The 19,030-nt window shown below is 36.8% G+C and overlaps 2 protein-coding genes across 2 annotated transcripts; both read right to left on the reverse strand.

Annotated features, from left to right (window-relative positions):
- Positions 1-4,569: 4,569 nt before the first annotated feature.
- LOC136388617 (putative olfactory receptor 5AK3) lies at positions 4,570-5,506 on the reverse strand. Its single transcript, XM_066360438.1, is given in 2 exon segments — positions 4,570-5,245; positions 5,247-5,506. Coding segments are annotated over 2 exon segments (936 nt in total).
- An 11,146-nt stretch (positions 5,507-16,652) lies between these two features.
- Positions 16,653-17,588, reverse strand: LOC136388618 (putative olfactory receptor 5AK3). Its single transcript, XM_066360439.1, has one exon. It carries the CDS (start codon positions 17,580-17,582, stop codon positions 16,653-16,655), a length of 930 nt encoding a protein of 309 aa, XP_066216536.1. The 5' UTR covers positions 17,583-17,588.
- Between the last annotated feature and the right edge of the window lie 1,442 nt (positions 17,589-19,030).

The raw sequence follows: 19,030 nt of genomic DNA on the forward strand, positions 1-19,030 counted from the left end.
CTAAATAATTGAGGGGATCCTCTGCAGACCTTGGGGCTTTCTCTCAGTACAGTTCTCTTTCTTCAGAATCCTATTGTGCAAACTCTCATTGTTTTGATCTCTCCAGATTTTCATCTGTTTCCTTTAGGAATTCTACTAAACTCTTCCTGAGTACTCTCTCTCTGCATTGTAGTTTAGAAACTTTCTTAAGACAGAAAGCTAGAGAAATTTCATTTCTTTCTTTTAATGAATCATTGTCCTTTGCTATCTGATGTACAATGTTTTGCAAACTAGTATTTCATATATTTTGTCTAATTTTTCTTGTTTCAGGCGAGAGAGTAAATCTAATCCTGGCTCTTCCATCTTGGCAAGAAGTGTATGGTTCTGAAAGAGATTTTTAATTGGATACATAATGCAAGAGTTTTGAAGGTGTCCATATTATATTGTACTCACGGCACTTTGTAGCTTTCTTTTACACTACCAGCAGTGAAAAAATAGATAGGCTTTGGAGTAAGATTTAGATTTGAATCTTAGAACTATCATATAATAAGTTTGTGATCTTGGGCAAGATATGTAACTTCTTTCAACCTCAGTTTAATCTTTGATAAAATGAAATTGGAAAAAAAATTGCCTTAAACAGAGAGAAGTCTATGCAATACTGTTTTTTTTTTTTTTTTTTTTTTTTTGTATCTTTCTGAAGCTGGAAACGGGGAGAGACAGTCAGACAGACTCCCGCATGCGCCCGACCGGGAGCCACCTGGCACGCCCACCAGGGGGCGACGCTCTGCCCACCAGGGGGCAATGCTCTGCCCCTCTGGGGCGTCGCTCTGTCGCGACCAGAGCCACTCTAGCTCCTGGGGCAGAGGCCAAGGAGCCATCCCCAGTGCCCGGGCCATCTCTGCTCCAATGGAGCCTCAGCTGCGGGAGGGGAAGAGAGAGACAGAGAGGAAGGAGAGGGGGAGGGGTGGAGAAGCAGATGAGCACCTCTCCTGTGTGCCCTGGCCAGGAATCGAACCTGGGACCCCTGCACGCCAGGCCGACGCTCTACCACTGAGCCAACCGGCCAGGGCCAATACTGTTTTTTTTTTTTATAGCAAAAATATTGAATATAGATTGGGTGATGTTAAAATAAGTCTGAGTTTATCTATAGCTTGTATTTCTATGAAACACCTAAAAATGAGATATATCTATCAATATATGTATTCTTAGGGGAAATGTTAATAATATACTCTTAAGTGAGTAAAGCATTTTTCAGAAAAAATGTGAACAGATTTTTAATTAAAAAAATTGTGTGTGTGCATGTTTATATAAAGAAAACATTATCAGGAAGAATATATGACAAACAAGTTGGGGAGTGGAATTAAAGGACATAGAGAATTTCCTCTTTTAATTTTTAAAACAGCTGTATTGAAAAAATAACTGACACATATTAATTTCTTTAGGAATAAAAAAGTGGATAACAAAATCAGTGAAGGTTTTTGAGAGACAATAGATGCACTTGGTACAATTCACACTATCAATACTCAATAGCCAGTGAGCACTAGGGGCACATATGTAGTCAGGTAGGTTGTTACCTGTATTGCAGTGAGGGAGAGCACAGCCCAGAGTGGCCAGGGTGTTGAGTAAGAGGGACTTGGGAAGGCCTCTTCTAGAACTTAGGCTCGTGCTGGGTGAGTCTAAGAAGGATTTAGGAAGTGAAGGAGAATTCTGCTTTGAGTATCAACAGGAATTCAGTGATTGGATATTTTGGTAATTTGTACCTAAGAGGGAAAAAAAATAAAATGGGCAAAGAAGGAGTATTTAATAATTTTAGCTTTTTTTTTTTTTTTGGTTGCCAATGGTCTTTGTCTCTGTTTTGCTCCAGGCATACTCACAGAGAAACATTTCTTTGGCTTGTTCCACCTCAGCCATGGAGTGGCCTTGTCTAATTATTGCTTATACTCTGTAAAGGTTGTTTATGTTTGGTTGAGAATGTTATGGTTGATATAACAGCCATCATCTCCAGGGTAGTTGATAACTCCTCCATAGATATTGATAGTATGCGAGGGAGTTGATAATTCCCTCTTCCTTTGTATTTTTATTTTGCTGAGGATAAGATAACCTTGAAGTTAATTATGCCAACATATTGGTTCAAATCCTGTAGACTTGACTATGATCCTCATAGGCTGGAATAACGCTCAGCTGAATAAGAAAAAAAATGCAATTTGCTTTATATACAGGGATTTTGTCTTTAGATTGTCTATCCAGTCTAGTGAGAATTGATTGCTCACCCAATGATTTCTCCACACAGAGATTGCATAGCGGAAGTCCATGGGATTAGTACTTATTCCCTGGAGCATCTGTGGCCCTATGTGCTGAGACACGATCAAAGAAAACAAGCTCTATTACTTAATTTTCTGCTAAAGTGAAAGAGGAGCTTCCCAGAAAGGAAAGTTTTCATGTTGCAAACCTTGGAAGACTTCTTACTGACAGTGTGTGTGTGCACGTGCGCACTCATGTGCAGTGAGGACATTCTTGTATCTGTCACACCCATGTGGAAATAATCTTTGTAAATGCTCACTACTATTAACATTGATTGAGGGTTTATTAGTGCCAAGTGCTATGATCTCTATTAATCATCTTACCCATCTATTACTATAAACCTCATGAGATATGTATTTGATATTATTATGAGAAACAAGGTTTCCAAGCTAAGTTACTTACAAAGGGACATTGCTGGTGAGTGGCAGGGTTGGGACATACACCACATTTTAATAGATTCTAAATCCTGTGCTCTTAAATACCATTTTCTAATGGCACATGGAATTAAAGCAACATTCTCTGTATACAGATATTTGTAAATATTAGATTCCATCTGATATTATTGAACCGGCATCTTTAGGTTGGGGCTATAGTTATTTACATTTAAAAAAACTTTCACTTGTCATTCCAGTGCTGCTGTTCACAGATTGGTATATAGAGGCCACTGGTGTAGGCTACACACTTACATAACTTGCATTTGGGAAACTGTCTATATTATTGCTTTTTGTCACCATTTATTCCTTCATTCAATATTTATAGAATACCTACTCTGTCTAAGGCTTTACACCAGATGTTAAAAGGTCATAGAAAACAATGTACCTCAAGAGCTTCATAGATAATAGTGAAAGCCTTTTATGTAAATAAATAATTTAGATAGGAATTGATGAATAATAAATAATATTTATTCACACAAATGAAGTGCTATGGGTCTTCAGTGGAAGAAGAAATTATTTCCAGGGGTAGAAAGTTGGTGGGAAATAAGTGTTGAGCTTTAGGGAGAGAGTGACATTTCAAATTCTAGTAGGCTTTGGGCATATGAAGGGTGTTGTTCATATGGTGGGTACACTGATTTGCTGTATATATTAATAGTTTTCTGGATTTGAAGAAGTAAGCTGACATGTTATGAAAGGGATTATGGAGAGGGCCAGGTGGCAAAGAATTGGGGATCACCTCTAAGAGCTGGGAGCAGCCCCTGGCTGACAGCCAATAAGAAGGCAGGAATCTCAGTACCACAACTGCAAGGAGGTGAATTCTACCAATAATATGAGGGATCTTAGAAGCAAGTCCATCTCCAGCTGGACCTCCAGATGAGTTCCTCTTCTGGTCAACACCTTGATTGTAGCATCTCAGAAGATGCTGTTTAGCAATGTCTAGATTCCTGACCCATAAAACTGTAAGGTAATAATTTTGTATATGTTTTTGTGACATTTGTTATGCAGCAATAGATACAGATTTTTAAAATTTTATATATTTTTTACTTATACAATTAAACTTAACAGGGTGACATTGGTCAACTAGAGGACATAGATTTAGAGAAAACATCTCCACATCATTTGGACATTCGATTATGTTGTATACCCATCACTCGAAGTCAAATCATTCTTCGTCACCTTATACTTGTCTCTCTTTATTCCCCTCCCCCACCTCACCCTCTTCCCCCTTCTCTCCCCCTGGTAACCACTATGCTCTTATCTATGTTCATGAGTCTCAGGTTTTTATCCCATCTCTACTGGGTATATACTCCCAAACTCGAAAACATTGGTACGTAAAGACACGCAGCCCCATGTTCATCACAGATACAGATTGTAGACTGACAGCTGAGCAGATTTATTTCCCTCTGGTGGAAATATGCACTTTTTTAAGACTTGTCTTCCTAAACAATGCTATACTAAGCATTCTCAAATTTATGTCCTTATGGACTGGAACTATTATTTGTATAGATCAATTTGTAAAACTGAAATTCTGGACTGAAGATTATTTTTGTTATTCAAATATACTGCCAGCTTCCTTCTAAAATGAAGTAACACTTCAATTTTCCATTAACAATATATGAAAGCATCATTTTCCTTCCATCACAGCAATTAATAGGTGTTATTATTCTTTTGAAATTTTTGCCAGCTATATTGGTAGAAAGTGGTTTATCTCACTGTAACTTTAATTTGCAGCTCAACGTTAGTAAAAATGAGCGACTTTCTCATGTTGTATGACTTTTCTGTTTTGATTTCTTACAAACTAGCACTGTCAGTCTGGTTGTTTACATGCATAGAGAATTAGAAATTGAGGGTTGAACTAGAAGCCCCTCTTCCCAATCTCTTTCAGGGCTTCTTTCACCTCTCGGTTTCTCAGGCTGCAGATGAGAGGGTTTGTCATGGGGATCATAATGCCATAGAACACAGAAGCCATTTTTTCTTGTTCTTGAGACTCATTGGTCCCGTGGTGCAGATACATGTAAGAGAGAGTCCCATAGACAATGGTGACTGCTGTCAGGTGGGAGGCACACGTGGAGAAGGCTTTTCTTCTCCCTGCACCAGAAGATATCTTCAGGATGGCAGCCAGAATATATAGGTAGGAGAAGATGACGACCAACACAGTGAATGTCAAGTTAAACCCCACAAAAACCGTTGGGAGCATGACATTTAAATCAATGTTGCAGCATGAGAGGGCAAGAATTGGGGTTGCATCACAGAAAAAGTGGTTAATTTTATTGGACTTGCAAAGGTTCAGTGAGAAAGTAAAGCTTGTATTTACAGAGGCATTGAGGAAACCTGAGACATAGGAACCAGCTAAGAGCTGAATGCAGACTGTCTGGGTCATGACTGTTGGATAGTGGAGAGGGTTACAAATGGCTACATAACGGTCCGCTGCCATTGCAGCAAGAATATAGCAGTCAATTGTTATAAAAGCACCATAGACTAGTAATTGCACCATACACCCTATGAATGAGATGGAATTTTCTGTTTCTACAGTTTTGCAGCATCTTGGGAGTGATAGCAGAGGAATAGCAGAGATCAACAAATGCCAAGTATTGGAGGAAAAAGTACATGGGGGTGTGAAGGCCGGATTCAATCCTGATGAGTAAGATCATCCCAATATTACCCACTAGTGTGGTCACATAGATCACTAGAAATACTATGAGGAGGATATGCCAAAACTTGTGTTGACCAGCAAATCCCAGGAGAATGAATTCAGTTACCAGAGAGCCATTGATTTGTTCCATGACCAACATAGACTAAGCATCAGCTGAAAAGGTATATAGAAAAGCAGAGAAAGTGAAGATTATTGTGATCATTTCACTAATTCTGGAGTTAGAAGTAGCATGATATTTGGTTTCACAGTGGAGTCAGGGAATATTTTCTATGACATAATTGACATATATATTTTAAAGGCTGAACCTTGACACCCAACTTAGATAATCTCACCTACAGCTGGAAGAAATTGCCATGAATCAGTAGCTTTATTTTCAGGGTGCAGCTTGATTGGCATTTCATAAATATATCAATCAGGGAATGCATAAAACACACTTGTATTTACTTGTGTTTTCTTTTATGCTCTCAAGATTTAATGAGAAACTTCGATGTGCCTAAACACTAATTATTATATCTGAGATCTTGACACACCTATTGAGTTCTATATAATCTTTTTCCAACTTATTTCTGTATTCTCATTTTATCTTTTCCCCCTTCTAAGTAGCTCATTTCTGCAATAAAAATTCATGGATATGTGGAGTCCTTTACGGAAGTGTTTATCAAAACATTATGGTAAAGGATCATTTTCTTTTTAATATTTCCTATCTATTTTGGACCAATATTTTCTAAAAAGCTACAAAAGGGTCTCAACATTGTCCAATTTCTATGGTAGTTTTAAAATTCAACCTCATTTTCTATAGTTATTTCATGATACAGTGGAAACGGAGTCCGTGGACCACACATTGATCTGTGGACCACACCTTGAGCAGCACGCTCTATGACTAGACAGGCTACTTCACCCAGGTTTGGTGGCAGTGACTGCGGGCAGGCCTCTTGCACAATGTGTGGGGGTGACTGGAGTGCAGGGGAGCCTGGGCTTCCGCAGGCTGGCTAATCCCGAGGCTAAGGGCAGGGCAGAGCGTGCCAGGTTGTTCTCAGATCTGCCAGTCAGCTATGTTCCTCCATCTTTCTGGAAACCGAGGGAATAAAATGTGGAGATGGAGCCCCAAATTACACAAACTGAGGTACTTTGCAAGAAAGAAACACATAAGCAGAGGAAAATGTATTTCCCCTGCAGTCAAGACCACGTTGTAGAACCCTTACATTTTTTCCCAATATTAATTCACACATACAATGTCATTTCAATCAAGTGCTTGAGAGAATTTTATGTGCACCTTCACTAACTTACAAAATTTATACAGAGGTGAAAAGAGGTAAAAACAACTAAGAGAATTTTAAAGGAAAACAAGGTGAGAACGTGTCTTACCAGCTATCAGAACTTATCATAAAGAGGTAATACCAATGACAGTATGGGACTAGTGTAAAGACAGACACATAGATCAATACAACTGAGAGAAATAAATTATAAACAGGCCCACAAGTTTATGGAAGCTTAATGCATGTAAACAGTCGATGCACATCAATGGGTTATGGCCCATTAAACTGTGGTGCTACAAATGTCTATATATATGAAATAATAATATCGTATTTCTACTTTACATTTTATAAAAGTCAATTTGAAATGCATTCAAGATTTAAATCATGAAGCTTTGAGAGTAAACCAGCAGACTATTTATGATTTAGATATGCGAAAAATATTTAAGACCTGAATGCCCAAAACAGAAAACATTGAAAAACTCAACTATATCTATATTTAAAATACCAACATTATAAAAAAAAAAAAGACTGGTTAGTGACTGGACATTTACTCAGGTAAATTTGTTTTCAACACAAATAAATGTCAAAATGTATATTAATACTATATGGAAATATAATTTTATACTAGGTCTAAAGTGCAGTTTTGACGATGCTGGGGGGTTGCATATTTCTAGTGGGAAGGTAATAAATTAGCATGATTTTGTTGGAGTCAAATTTGGAATAATCAGTAAAATTAAGTATATGCCTCCCTATGGTCCCGAGTTTCTATTATAGCTTCACATACTAGAAAATTTGTCACCATATAAACAAGGATACACACACACACCAACACGTAAGTATACGTATGAATATGTATACATACAATATACAGACATGAGAATGTTCATAATAGCATCGTTCATCATAGAAAAATATTTAAAAAACAACTGAAAAATTCAGTAAACTGGGTTTATAAGATATATGTGGATAAAGATCTCAAATGTAATGCTAACGAATGAAAAGCAAGTTGCAGAAGTTAGCTGGTGGCTACACAAATGGTTGTCACATTATTCTAAAGATATTTTTATATACCTGAAATATTGTTCAATAACAGAAACCCCTCACAGAGGAAATACCACACCTTCAGCACACAGTAGAGGGCTCGTTCCTCTGCTGTCTGTCAGGCTTGGCAGAGCCGTAGCTCCACGGCTGAGACGGTCAGTTTTCGAAAAGAGTGTGCTTTTAGTGGTGGGGAAGGCAGCAAACTAAACCCGGGGTTGATGTGGACAATCTGGTTCTTTCCAATATCTTGAGAAATAAACAGAAATATCTTGTGATAACTCCGTGGTGATGAAACAAGAACCATTGTGCTCAGTTCAACATTTAGTGAGAGCGAAAGGCCAGCAAGTTTGTGTACATTTCCTCCTCTGGTAAATTTACAAATTAACATAGATTAAATTCAGCCTTTTCAGAAAGGTTTCTGTCCAGGGGGCAAAGCACTTGTCAAAAGAAACTTGCATTGGTCATAGGTCTACTTAAACTAGAAAATCTTGATAAGGTAATGATATTTGCCATATCAGTTCAATCATTTTGAGTTAAAATAAAATGAATGACACGTTGGGGGACCTTTTTCAAGAGCTATGGAAAACCAGTATAAGGGACAAGACACGCACGCGCGCACGCACACACACACACACACACACAGAAACATGCACGCCAAGTGCCCAAGTATTTTGACCATGTTTAACTTAGACTGAAGCCCTCTTCTTCTGAAGCTTTATTTATATGAAACACTGTGCAGTGGGAAGGAAACAGAATGACCTGAGTTTGAATTCCCGTCCCACCACTTCATGGAGATAAAGGATGTACTTTCTTTTGGCCTCAGTTTCATCCTCCATAAAATGGGATCGCAGAATTACTTAGAAGGCAATGATGGTCGTTGTAATTCTTTTGCAGCAGCAAAACTTTGTAAATAGAGTGAAGTAAATCAGAGTAGATTCTTATTATGTGTCAACACATACCAAAAAGAATGAGATATCTACTTGTACAGAAAGGTGCTCATATCATACTGTCAAATGAGCAAAGCAAGCTGCTGATTGGTATGTAAAATGTGGACTCTTCTATTTTTTTTATTTTTAAGATTTTTATTTATTCATTTTAGAGAGAGGAGAGAGAGAGAGAGAGAGAGAGAGAGAGAGAGAGAAGGGGGTAAGAGCAGGAAGCATCAATTTTCATATGTGCCTTAACCAGGCAAGCCCAGGGTTTTGAACTGGTAACCCTAGCATTCCAGGTCAATGCTCTATCCACTGCACCACCACAGGTCAGGCTAAAATTGGACTCTTTTAAAAGTAAAACTTTATTTCACTAAACTTTTAATGGTTATCCTTGGGCATGGGAGTGGGGAGAGAATACCTTAAATTTATAGTTCTTTATCTTTTATTTTAAAATAGCTTAAATGTTTTAAAAAGGAAGAGGAAGAAGTAAAGTTTGCTTTGTAATGATATGACAAAGTGAGGCGATTTATATAAATTTCCAAGCACAAAGCCAGGTACTAAAGGCACTCAGAATTGGAAATAATAACACATGCAAATAGTATACTAAAGGCACATAACGTGTATGCGTGCATCCATCCATCCATCCATCCATGCATGCATCCAATCTTTTTCAGTCATGTGTTCGTTCATCTTTCCCAAGGCAATGCTCAGCCAATCTAGTTCCCTCACTCCATTTCCCTTGCATCACCAGGGAAGCAGTGATGTTTCCTGGTTGTGGGGTGGAACTCGCTAGAACTCTGGCTCTGACCCTGTTTGTTGCTCCCCCATTTCCTATCTACATTGAAATGACTGTGATTAAAAACTAGGACTGACTTTGTTTGACTTCCACCAGCGTTGGCTTCAGATTCTCTTTCTGCAACTGGTGCAGGCTGACTGCCCCCGAGTTCTCTCTGTGTGACTCTTTCTAATTGGGGAGTTTATCGCTGGGGCCTAAGGGATCAATACTTGCTCCCTTGAGAAGCTGAAGTTCCTAGGGATGATACAGAGTTGAAATAAACACTGTTCAGTCATTATTTTCTTCTGAAGAACATTTAAGCTTTCTAGAGAGGATACATTTAATTTATGTTACTCTCATTAGGAACTGCATGTGTGTGTGTGTTGCCGTCTTAAAGAACAATTCCTTTAAACTTCTTCTTTGTTTTGAATCAGGTTGAGCATTGTTTTATAGGTCTAAGAATCTGTATGTAGGTCTAGGAAATTGACCTTGTCACCATAATCAGCAAAAAACATGACTCTCCAAAAAAGCAAAAAAAGAAATCTAACACTAATCTAAATTTATGTCATATGGTCCTCATATGACAAACAGTTACTACTAAGTAAGCGTATTATATATTATCACTTTAACCATTATTTATTTATTTAAAGAAAAATATACTCTTGATTCTTTCTCTTTTTTTTCCTAAATATATATATATATATTTATAAAATCAGCCCTGGATAAGGACAGTTTGCTTACAGTAGCATCTTACACCATCAGAATACTTCCAATAACGATCAGTGGACTTGATTTTTTGAGTTACTTGGCTATAAAGCTTTTATGGTTAAAGCTTTCATTTCAGCAGTGAAAGAAGAATGTTAGATTGAGTCCATAGGTTTTAGATTAACTACCATACTTATGAAAAAGCATTACTGTCAAAAGGCTTATGAATTGACATTCAGTGTTACTTGCTGCTTGACCAGTGTCTCAGTGAGGAATGTGTCCCACTGCTAGTGGAAGAAATCCCAGCTTATTCTGTCTTCAGAAGAGCCTCATTTTTTCTTCACAACAATACTGGGGAAGTCAAGACTCTCACTTCTGTGATTTTCTTCGTATTTCTTATATGCTGGTTGGTTTACAGTCTAACATGTGTACTATACTGGTAGACATCATGATCTCTGTCAAGGCAGGGAAAGGGATTCAGGAGGGCAGGGTGACAGTCACCTAGGTACTCTTGATCAGGAAATCAAAAGCTCTCTTAAACCAGCAGACTGCTACTCACATCTCTTTGGCTAGCCCTATGTTATGTAGAGCAGCTGAAACGAGAGGGTGTGGCCCCACACTCCTCAGCAGATTGGTTTCTGTGCATCTGCAGTAGAGAGCTTTGTCTGGACTATGAGTGGCAGGTGTCTGATGTTATCTCTCTGCTTCTCTGACTCAGGAATATCTCAGAGGCTGTGGAAGATCTTGGCAACCCCCAAACAATTGGGAAGGGGACTTGAATAAATGGCATAACCTCTTGTTCTTCGGAGGGACAATTCTATGAAACAGTCTACATCAGTGTTTCCCAACCTTTTTTGTGCCATGCCCCACCTTAACCTTTCTAAAATTTTTATGTCCCCCCCATGTAACATGCATAATTTTTAACATTAAAAATTGATTTGTTCACTTAATAAACATAAATGATAGGTTCTAGGAAGAAATCACTATAAAATTGTTAACAAAACACAGTAAGTACAATTTCAAAACATATAATGAAAAACAGAAATTTAAATTCCAAATAATTTTAATACAGATTTTTCTATATTAATTTATTATTTTAATTTAGTGTGATCCTTGCACTTGATGCTTGCTGCACAGAGATTTTATATTAGGTTCCAATTTGGTTAGCTTTAGTCTCAAGTCTCCACTTTGTTTATATCCAGCCAATTTCTTTTTTTTTTTTTACCAGTAAATCATTTACAGCACTAAATCCACATTCAGCTAAAAATGAAGATGGAAACGGTAGCAATAGTTTTCTTGCACATTTGGTTGAATTTGGGTATTTGATTTCTGTTTCCTCACAAAGCCATGCCATCGCTCCTTTGATATTAAATAAAGCTTTAACTGACTCATCATTTTGCAATTCTGCGAGTTCTTCTTGATACTGCATATTTGATATATCAGACAAACCCACTAACATTGGCTGCATCATCCATATTGGGAAATCAATTTGTTTTAAATCAGAAAATCTTTCTTTTAAATCAGCCGATAGAATATTCAAATGATTGACAATAACAAGTAAAGCGGTATCAGTTACTTCACATTTTTGGAGCCAATGAAACTGTTTAAAGTTTTTGTTGTTAATATATTTCTGACATAACTCAATATTGGTAATGAAACCAAATATCTTTGCTTTTGCATCGACAAGAGTTTTATTTGTTCCTTGAAGTTGCTTATTTAATATATTTAGTTTTTCAAAGATATCGGCTAAATAACTCACAAATGCTTTACCATCTATTGTTAACAGATACTTCATTTCAGGTTTGTCACTTAAAAAATCACTAAGAGTATCAAACAGTTCCATAAATCTTTTCAGTTTCCTTTAGATTGCCATCTTACTTCAGTATGAAGTGAAAGTCTCACATGGACTTCATTTTGTTCTTCACAAAATAGCTTGAAAAGACGCTCACATTTGGCACTAGCTTTAATAGCATCAACACACTTTATTACTGTATGTAATACTTCATTCAGAACAGGCGAGATGTTTTTAGCTACCAAGTTTTCCCTATGAATAACACAATGCACAAGAATCATTTTTGGATTCGCATCTTTCATCAATTTTAAGCAGCCATTTTTCTTGCCCATCATATTGGGAGCACCATCTGCAGCACAAGATGTTATATTTTTCATTGGTATATCATTGACATCTAAGTAGTTTTTTAGCTTATTATATATATCTTTGGAGGTAGTGGTGCTTTCTAATCTTTTACAGAACAACATTTCTTCAGTAAAATGTCCTTTATCAATATATCTTACGTAAGTTATCAATACTGCCTCACTGTCTCTCAAAGTTGATTCATCCATTTGCAAGGAGAATTTTCTTGTTTTCAGTTTTTCAATAAGTTGTTTTTCAATATCCTCACTCATTTCGTCTATTCTTCTGTTAACAGAATTGTTACTGAGTGGCATAGCTTTTACATCTTTGTCATCTTTTTCAAGAACCATTTTAAGAAATGCTGATATTGATGGTTTTATTAAATTCTCTCCTATAGTGTGATTTTCTCCAGTTTTAGCGACGAATAAAGAAATTTGATAACTAGCCTCAAGAACACGATTCTTAGTTGAAGTATGAGCAGTAAATAGAGACTTTAATGTTGCTCTTTTTTCAAAATTTTTCTTTATAGTTTTAAAGTAACTCAAATCTGAATTAATATGAGCACTATGTTTCGCCTTCAAATGCGCCTCAAGACGACCTCGTTTCATTGATTCGTTGGTCAAGCATTGTTGGCATAAAAGACAAAAATGAATCCGCTCATTGTGAACAGTGGGTATGAACCCAAATTTTAAATATTCCTCGAATATTGACGAGTTTTTTTCTTGCTTGCACCACTCATTTTACCATGGGCTATAATAAAAATAAGATCAATTAAAAACTAATATTAAAATATGTGTTAAAATATATTCAATGTGACATAGAGTAAACGTATACTAAAAATTCATATTTATTTAAATGTATATAACACATTTACTACACTACCACTGCAAATCAAAAGGTATCTATATTTTTTCCACTTGACAAAATTTTCTGGAAAGTTATGCTTCTAAAATTAAAATCATCGTGCATGCACTATTATAGCCCCAATAATATTTATAAGATATTATTGCTTTCTAGCCCCAATGCAAGAAGTACTTAATAAAGAGTTTAATATTGATAAAAATAAAATCAAATACTTACCAATATCTATGCAATATATATATGTATATTTATTAAATCAACGAGCTTTTACAACAATTTTGACTGACACTTATTTCAAATTAACACCAACTGAATGATGTGAAACACTACAGAAGTTGCGATGGGCCAATTAGGTGAGAATAACTGCGTTGTTTAGTGAGTTTTTAAAACGTCTGGGGTTCCCCGCAGCAGACGGCACGCTCCGCGGTGAACCCAGGATGAAGTTTACTTGACGACGCCAATCACCCAGTTGATATTTTGGTCTCGTCAAACAAAATTATACTTAATAATTATTTACTGCAATTATTTAAGAATTGCATTTTTTGATAAATTTGGCACTGATATCTAGCATTGCATTTAAATGGCCCGGGGCGAAAGAGTTAAAGTCGTTTCGAGTCCATTTTCAAATTGCCCCCCTTAACTATCGAATTGCCCCCCGTGGGGTGTGGGCCCCACATTGGGAAACACTAGTCTACATAGTTTATCAAGGTCCCCTGTTAGATAGAGTTCCAGGTTCCAGAGAATTAGTCAGCTAAGTTATCCTACTTCCCTTTGCCTTTGCTTTTCGATATCTCTCCTTTCCAGCTCTCTGCTGCTTGGGACAATCCCCTTTAGGAAGTTTAGCATAATGTATTGTCTGAAGACGCAGTTTCCTCAAGACTGCTGTCACTTAAGTCACTAGTTTAAAGTTCACTGGTCCAGAGCCATTCTCCTCTGTATTAGGTTACAAATTAGAACTCTCCACAATCACTCTCAGGATTGATAATGCTCTGGAATGACTTGATGTTATGAACTGAATGTTTGTGTCCCTCAAAATTCATCAGTTGTAATCTTAACTTCCAATGTGAAGGTATTGGGGGGGGGTTTGTGACATAATTAAGTCATGATGACGCAGTCTTAGAGAAGAGGCCCCGAGAGCTCTCTAGCCCCTTTCCTTCCACGTGAGTGCACAATGAGAGGTCAGCAGTCTGCAACATTGAAAAGGGCTCTCTCAGATCCAGCCATGCTGGCATCCTGATCTTAGACTTCTATCTTCCAGAAGTATATGAAATAAATGTCTGCTGTTAATAAGCGAATCAGTCTATAGAAATTTGTAGCAGGGGCTGAACTAACACATCAGAAAACACTATACATGATTACAATTCTATTATAGCAAAATAAACAAACAAACAGATAAACATTTATATATAAATCGGAGCCAGCCCAAAGAGCTCTACAGGGCAAAGTCTGTGAGGGTTTCCCTCGTGAGGCACCCATTGTCCTCAGGGTGCCGTACCCTCCGGTGTCAGTGTGTGATGACATGCACGGAGTAGTGCTACCCTGGGAAACTCACTGGAACCTTTGGTATCCGTGGTTTCTTCATTTATTTTACTTTTAAAGAGACTTTTTTATTTTTATTTATTGACTTTAGAGAGAAAGGAAAGGAGAGAGAAACAGAGAGGAGACACACACATTGATCTTCTATTTCACTTATTTATGCACTCATTGGTTGCTTTTTGTATGTACTCTGACTGGGAGTCAGGTTGGCATGTTGAAATGATGCTCTAATCAGCTCAGCTACCTTGTCTGGACCTTTTTTTGAAATAATTTTTTTGAACTACCGTTTATATTTAATATTACTTTTTATTAGTTTTATGTGTATAGCATAGTGTTTAGAAAATCATATACTTTACAGAGTGCTCCGTCCTGATAATTCCAGTACTCACCTGGCACCATACATAGTTATTACTGTATTGTTAACTATATTCTCTATGCTGTACTTTATATCCCTGTGATGATTTTATAGCCACCTATCTCCATAGTTTCCTTTGGAGCTCTGTGACACATTGCTCATGTGGCTGAACTTTAGTTCCCAACCTTCCTGGAGGTTCAGGTAATACCTTAGGTGTGCCATTTTTCCAGAGTTTGAAACTAACATGGCAGTGTCCTAAAGCCCCATTATAAAGCACATTGTAAGACCACCCAATGTCCAGAGCTTCCAGGCAAACAGCTTTCTTATAAAAAAGGCTTTCCAGGGACTTGGAGGTCATGTCCCAGTAGTTGAAGACAAAGAGATGAATTCAGAATAAAGAGGATAACTAATGTCAAAAATAAGTCATAAAATCCCATAAGAAATGAGAGTCTTTGCCTGACCAGTGATGGCACAATGGATAGAGTGTTGACCCAGAACCCTGAGGTCTCTAGTTGAAAACCCTGAGGTTGCTGGCTTGAGCATGGGGTCTCTGACTTGACTGTGGGATCATTGATATGATCCAAGGTTGCTGGCCTGAGCCCAATGTCTCTGGCTTAAGCAAGGGGTGACTGACTTGGCTTGAGTCTGTATGTGTCGGTACAGGCACAGACGAGAAGCAATCAATGACCAACTTCAATGAAACGACAAGTTGATGCTGATCACTCTTCTCCTTTTCCCTTCCTGCTTCCCCTCTCTCTCCCAAAAATCACTTAAAAAAATAAATGTCTTTAAGTCCTAGAGAATGTAACTAATAAGGGACTATTAAGTAAAAAGCATAATGGCCTGAGTCATAAAGTGCTTTTCAAATCAGTTTATTTTTTATATTTGGGTTTATGCAATAGTGGGAAAAGAACATGTATGTAGTCTCTTTGTAAACAATTTAGGGAACTTGTGCCTGATCTGGTGGTGCGCAGTGGATAGAGCATTGGACTGGGATGCTGAGGACCCAGTTTCGAGACCCCAAAGTTGCCAGTTTGAGTGCGGGTTCATCTGGTTTGGGCAAAGGCTCACCAGCTTGGACCCAAGGTCGCTGGCTCGAGCGAGGGGTAACTCAGTCTGCTGTAGCCCCATGGTCAAGGCACATATGAGAAAGCAATCAATTAGCAACTTAAGTGTTGCAACAAAAAACTATTGATTCATGCTTTTCATCTCACTTTGTTCCTGTCTGTCTATCCCTATCTATCCCTCTCTGTCTCAGTAAAAACAAACAAACAAACAAAAAAAAAAACCCAAAAACAAAATTAGTGAACTTGGTAACATGAAATGATGGCCTTCAGTTTTAAAGTTAATTATATTCAAAATTGGAGTTTTCTGGTCTTTAAGAATATAGCTGAAATATTTAAAACAACTAAGTACTTTGTAAAGTCCACATATACTTATTAATAATTAAAACAATTTTAATAAAGTTCTTTTTCCTGGGTAGGATGAGATAAATTTCTCAAACTTTACTCAAAAGATAATTAGTCCCATTCAATGTTTCTATTTTCCCATATTCAAAGAATATATCTATTGAAAGAGGTAGCATTGCTTTACGATGTGATTGTATTTCCAATTTTAGAAACACTGTACAATGCTCAAACATCTCTACTGGATGCCTTGATGCACTGAATTTGAACAATTTGGGTCCAATCTAGAAGAACTTTTTCCCCATCACTTTTAGAGCTTCCTTTACTTCCTTATTCCTCAAGCTATAGATTAGGGGGTTCAACATGGGAATCACAATGCCATAACATATGGAAGCCCCTTTCATACTCTCCTGGAAATTATTAGAACGAGGCTGTAAGTACATGTATGATAAAGTTCCATAGAAAACAGTGACTGCTGTCAGGTGGGAGGCACACGTGGAGAAGGTTTTTTTCCTGCCTGTGGTAGAAGACATCTTTAGGATGGTGGACATGATACAGATGTAGGAAAAGATGACCACCAATACAGTGAACATCAAGTTAAATCCCACAAAGACAGCAAGGAGCATAATGTTGATGTCAGTGTTGGAGCATGAAAGAGCAAGAATTGGTGGAACGTCACAAAAGAAGTGATTGATGGTATTGGACTTACAGAAGGACAGTGAAAATGTAAAACCTGTGTGCACAGAAGCATTTATGGAGCCCATGGCGTATGAACCAGCTGCCAAGTAGATGCAGACTCTTCGGGACATGACAATAGGATAGTGAAGTGGGTTACAAATGGCCACATAACGGTCCACTGCCATAGCAGCCAGGAGGTAACAGTCGCTGGTCGCAAACGTTGCATAAACCAATAATTGCATAACACAGCCCCTGAATGATATTGGCATATTTTTTGTTATGAAGTTTTGCAGCATTTTGGGAGTGATAGCAGAGGTAGAGCAGATGTCAACGAAAGCCAGATGTTGTAGGAAGAAGTACATGGGTACTTGAAGTCTGGAATCTGTCTTGATGAGCAGAATCATTCCGATATTTCCCACCACAGAGGTCACATAGATGACTAGAAACACAGTGAAGAGGACATACTGAAATTTGTGTTGGACACCAAATCCTAGAAGAAAGAATTCAGTCACTTCAGTGCCATTTCCTTGTGTCATGGCTACCAAAAATCTAGAAATGACCTAGAAGAAGACAAAGAAAAAATAAAAAGGAAATCTTTATGACTTCTTCAAAGAAAAAAAGCCTCTTATATTTTATGTCACTTTTCTGAATTAGATGTTCAGGCCAGCATTTACAACAGAGTTCATGATTTGCAAATAGTACTTCTAGTTTCTTGATAAGGAACCACTAACTCAAAAGTAATGTTATTCATTATCTAAATGAGGAAGATTTCATAGAAGTCTGACTCTAATAAGGATCATTCTAAAAAACAGATTAAAATACGTTGTCACCATATTAAACATGTATTTATTTTTGTAAACGAGTATTCAAATATGAGTTTGAATCCTTTCAACAACCTATAGTTTTTCTCGGTCATTTATCAGTTTAATCCTGGTCCAAAGTCCTCAAATTTGTCCATGTGAAGATAAAGTAAAAGGAAAAGAAATAGAATTGGTTAATCTAGGTGAAATGTATATCAGTGTGTTATAATTTTAATTATGAAGGTCTTATATTTAAAAATAAGAAATCTAATGGGAACATAGGCTATACAGATGTTTTTATACCAAAACAATGGAGTTTACTGTCAAGAGTTGTTCACTAAAGATGCTTCTAAAGACTGTTATTCAGAAAAGAGGAATATGGTCTTCAAAGAAAGTCTCAGAAGCAAAAAGAAATGAGCTTAGGAACTGCTAAACATATAGGAGAACTGGAATAGATAAAGGTGGTATAAATTAATATTATCTATGGAGAAGAAATAAATTAAAAGTATCAGCTAATAATATATTATTAGATTGGTTCATTAAGTTTATGGTTCTCTAAAATTTTTGTAATTTAGACTTATATACATATATTTTCAATAATTACAAGTGATAAAAATTATTTTTTTAAGTTTAAGGGAATAAATTTATAGTTAATCTAATTAAACACAGTAAATGAGATGAAAGTAATAGAAAATATCAAGACAAATAGAAATCACCTGAGAAGGCACAAAGAAATTCAAATAAGTTAGTAAGTAAAATAAATATAAGTGGTGTAAACTCATCATTAAAATTCAAAGATTGTCAAATTTGATGGAAAAAATGTATATCAAGCTATGTGATTATATAATAGACAAAAATGGAAAAGAAATTAAACAACTAACAATTAAATAAATGATGGTATAGAGAAGAATGGAATATTATAATTCAGCGAAAATAAATCTCAAGAGCTTCATTTCTTAACCCAAAGCTTAGAAAGGTAATGTTGAGGAAAAGAGCTTATTGACTAATTGATCACATTACATATAATACCAGAACTTCAATGGTATTGGTGATATTTTATATTCATAGCTATTTGTTGGTTGCATATTTTCATTGTATATTTTGTATGCTTTTTTGTCATTATTAATCATTTTTGTATATATTTTAGACTCCTTAGGTTGCTGTTAAGCAAAGATAGGTTACAG

Source organism: Saccopteryx leptura, chromosome 1 (genome assembly GCF_036850995.1).
Source record: "Saccopteryx leptura isolate mSacLep1 chromosome 1, mSacLep1_pri_phased_curated, whole genome shotgun sequence".
Taxonomy (NCBI): domain Eukaryota; kingdom Metazoa; phylum Chordata; class Mammalia; order Chiroptera; family Emballonuridae; genus Saccopteryx; species Saccopteryx leptura.

Coding starts and splice junctions, on each gene's coding strand:
- LOC136388618 (XM_066360439.1), bottom strand. CDS start 17,582: ATGACACAAGGAAATGGCACTGAAGTGACTGAATTCTTTCTTCTAGGA.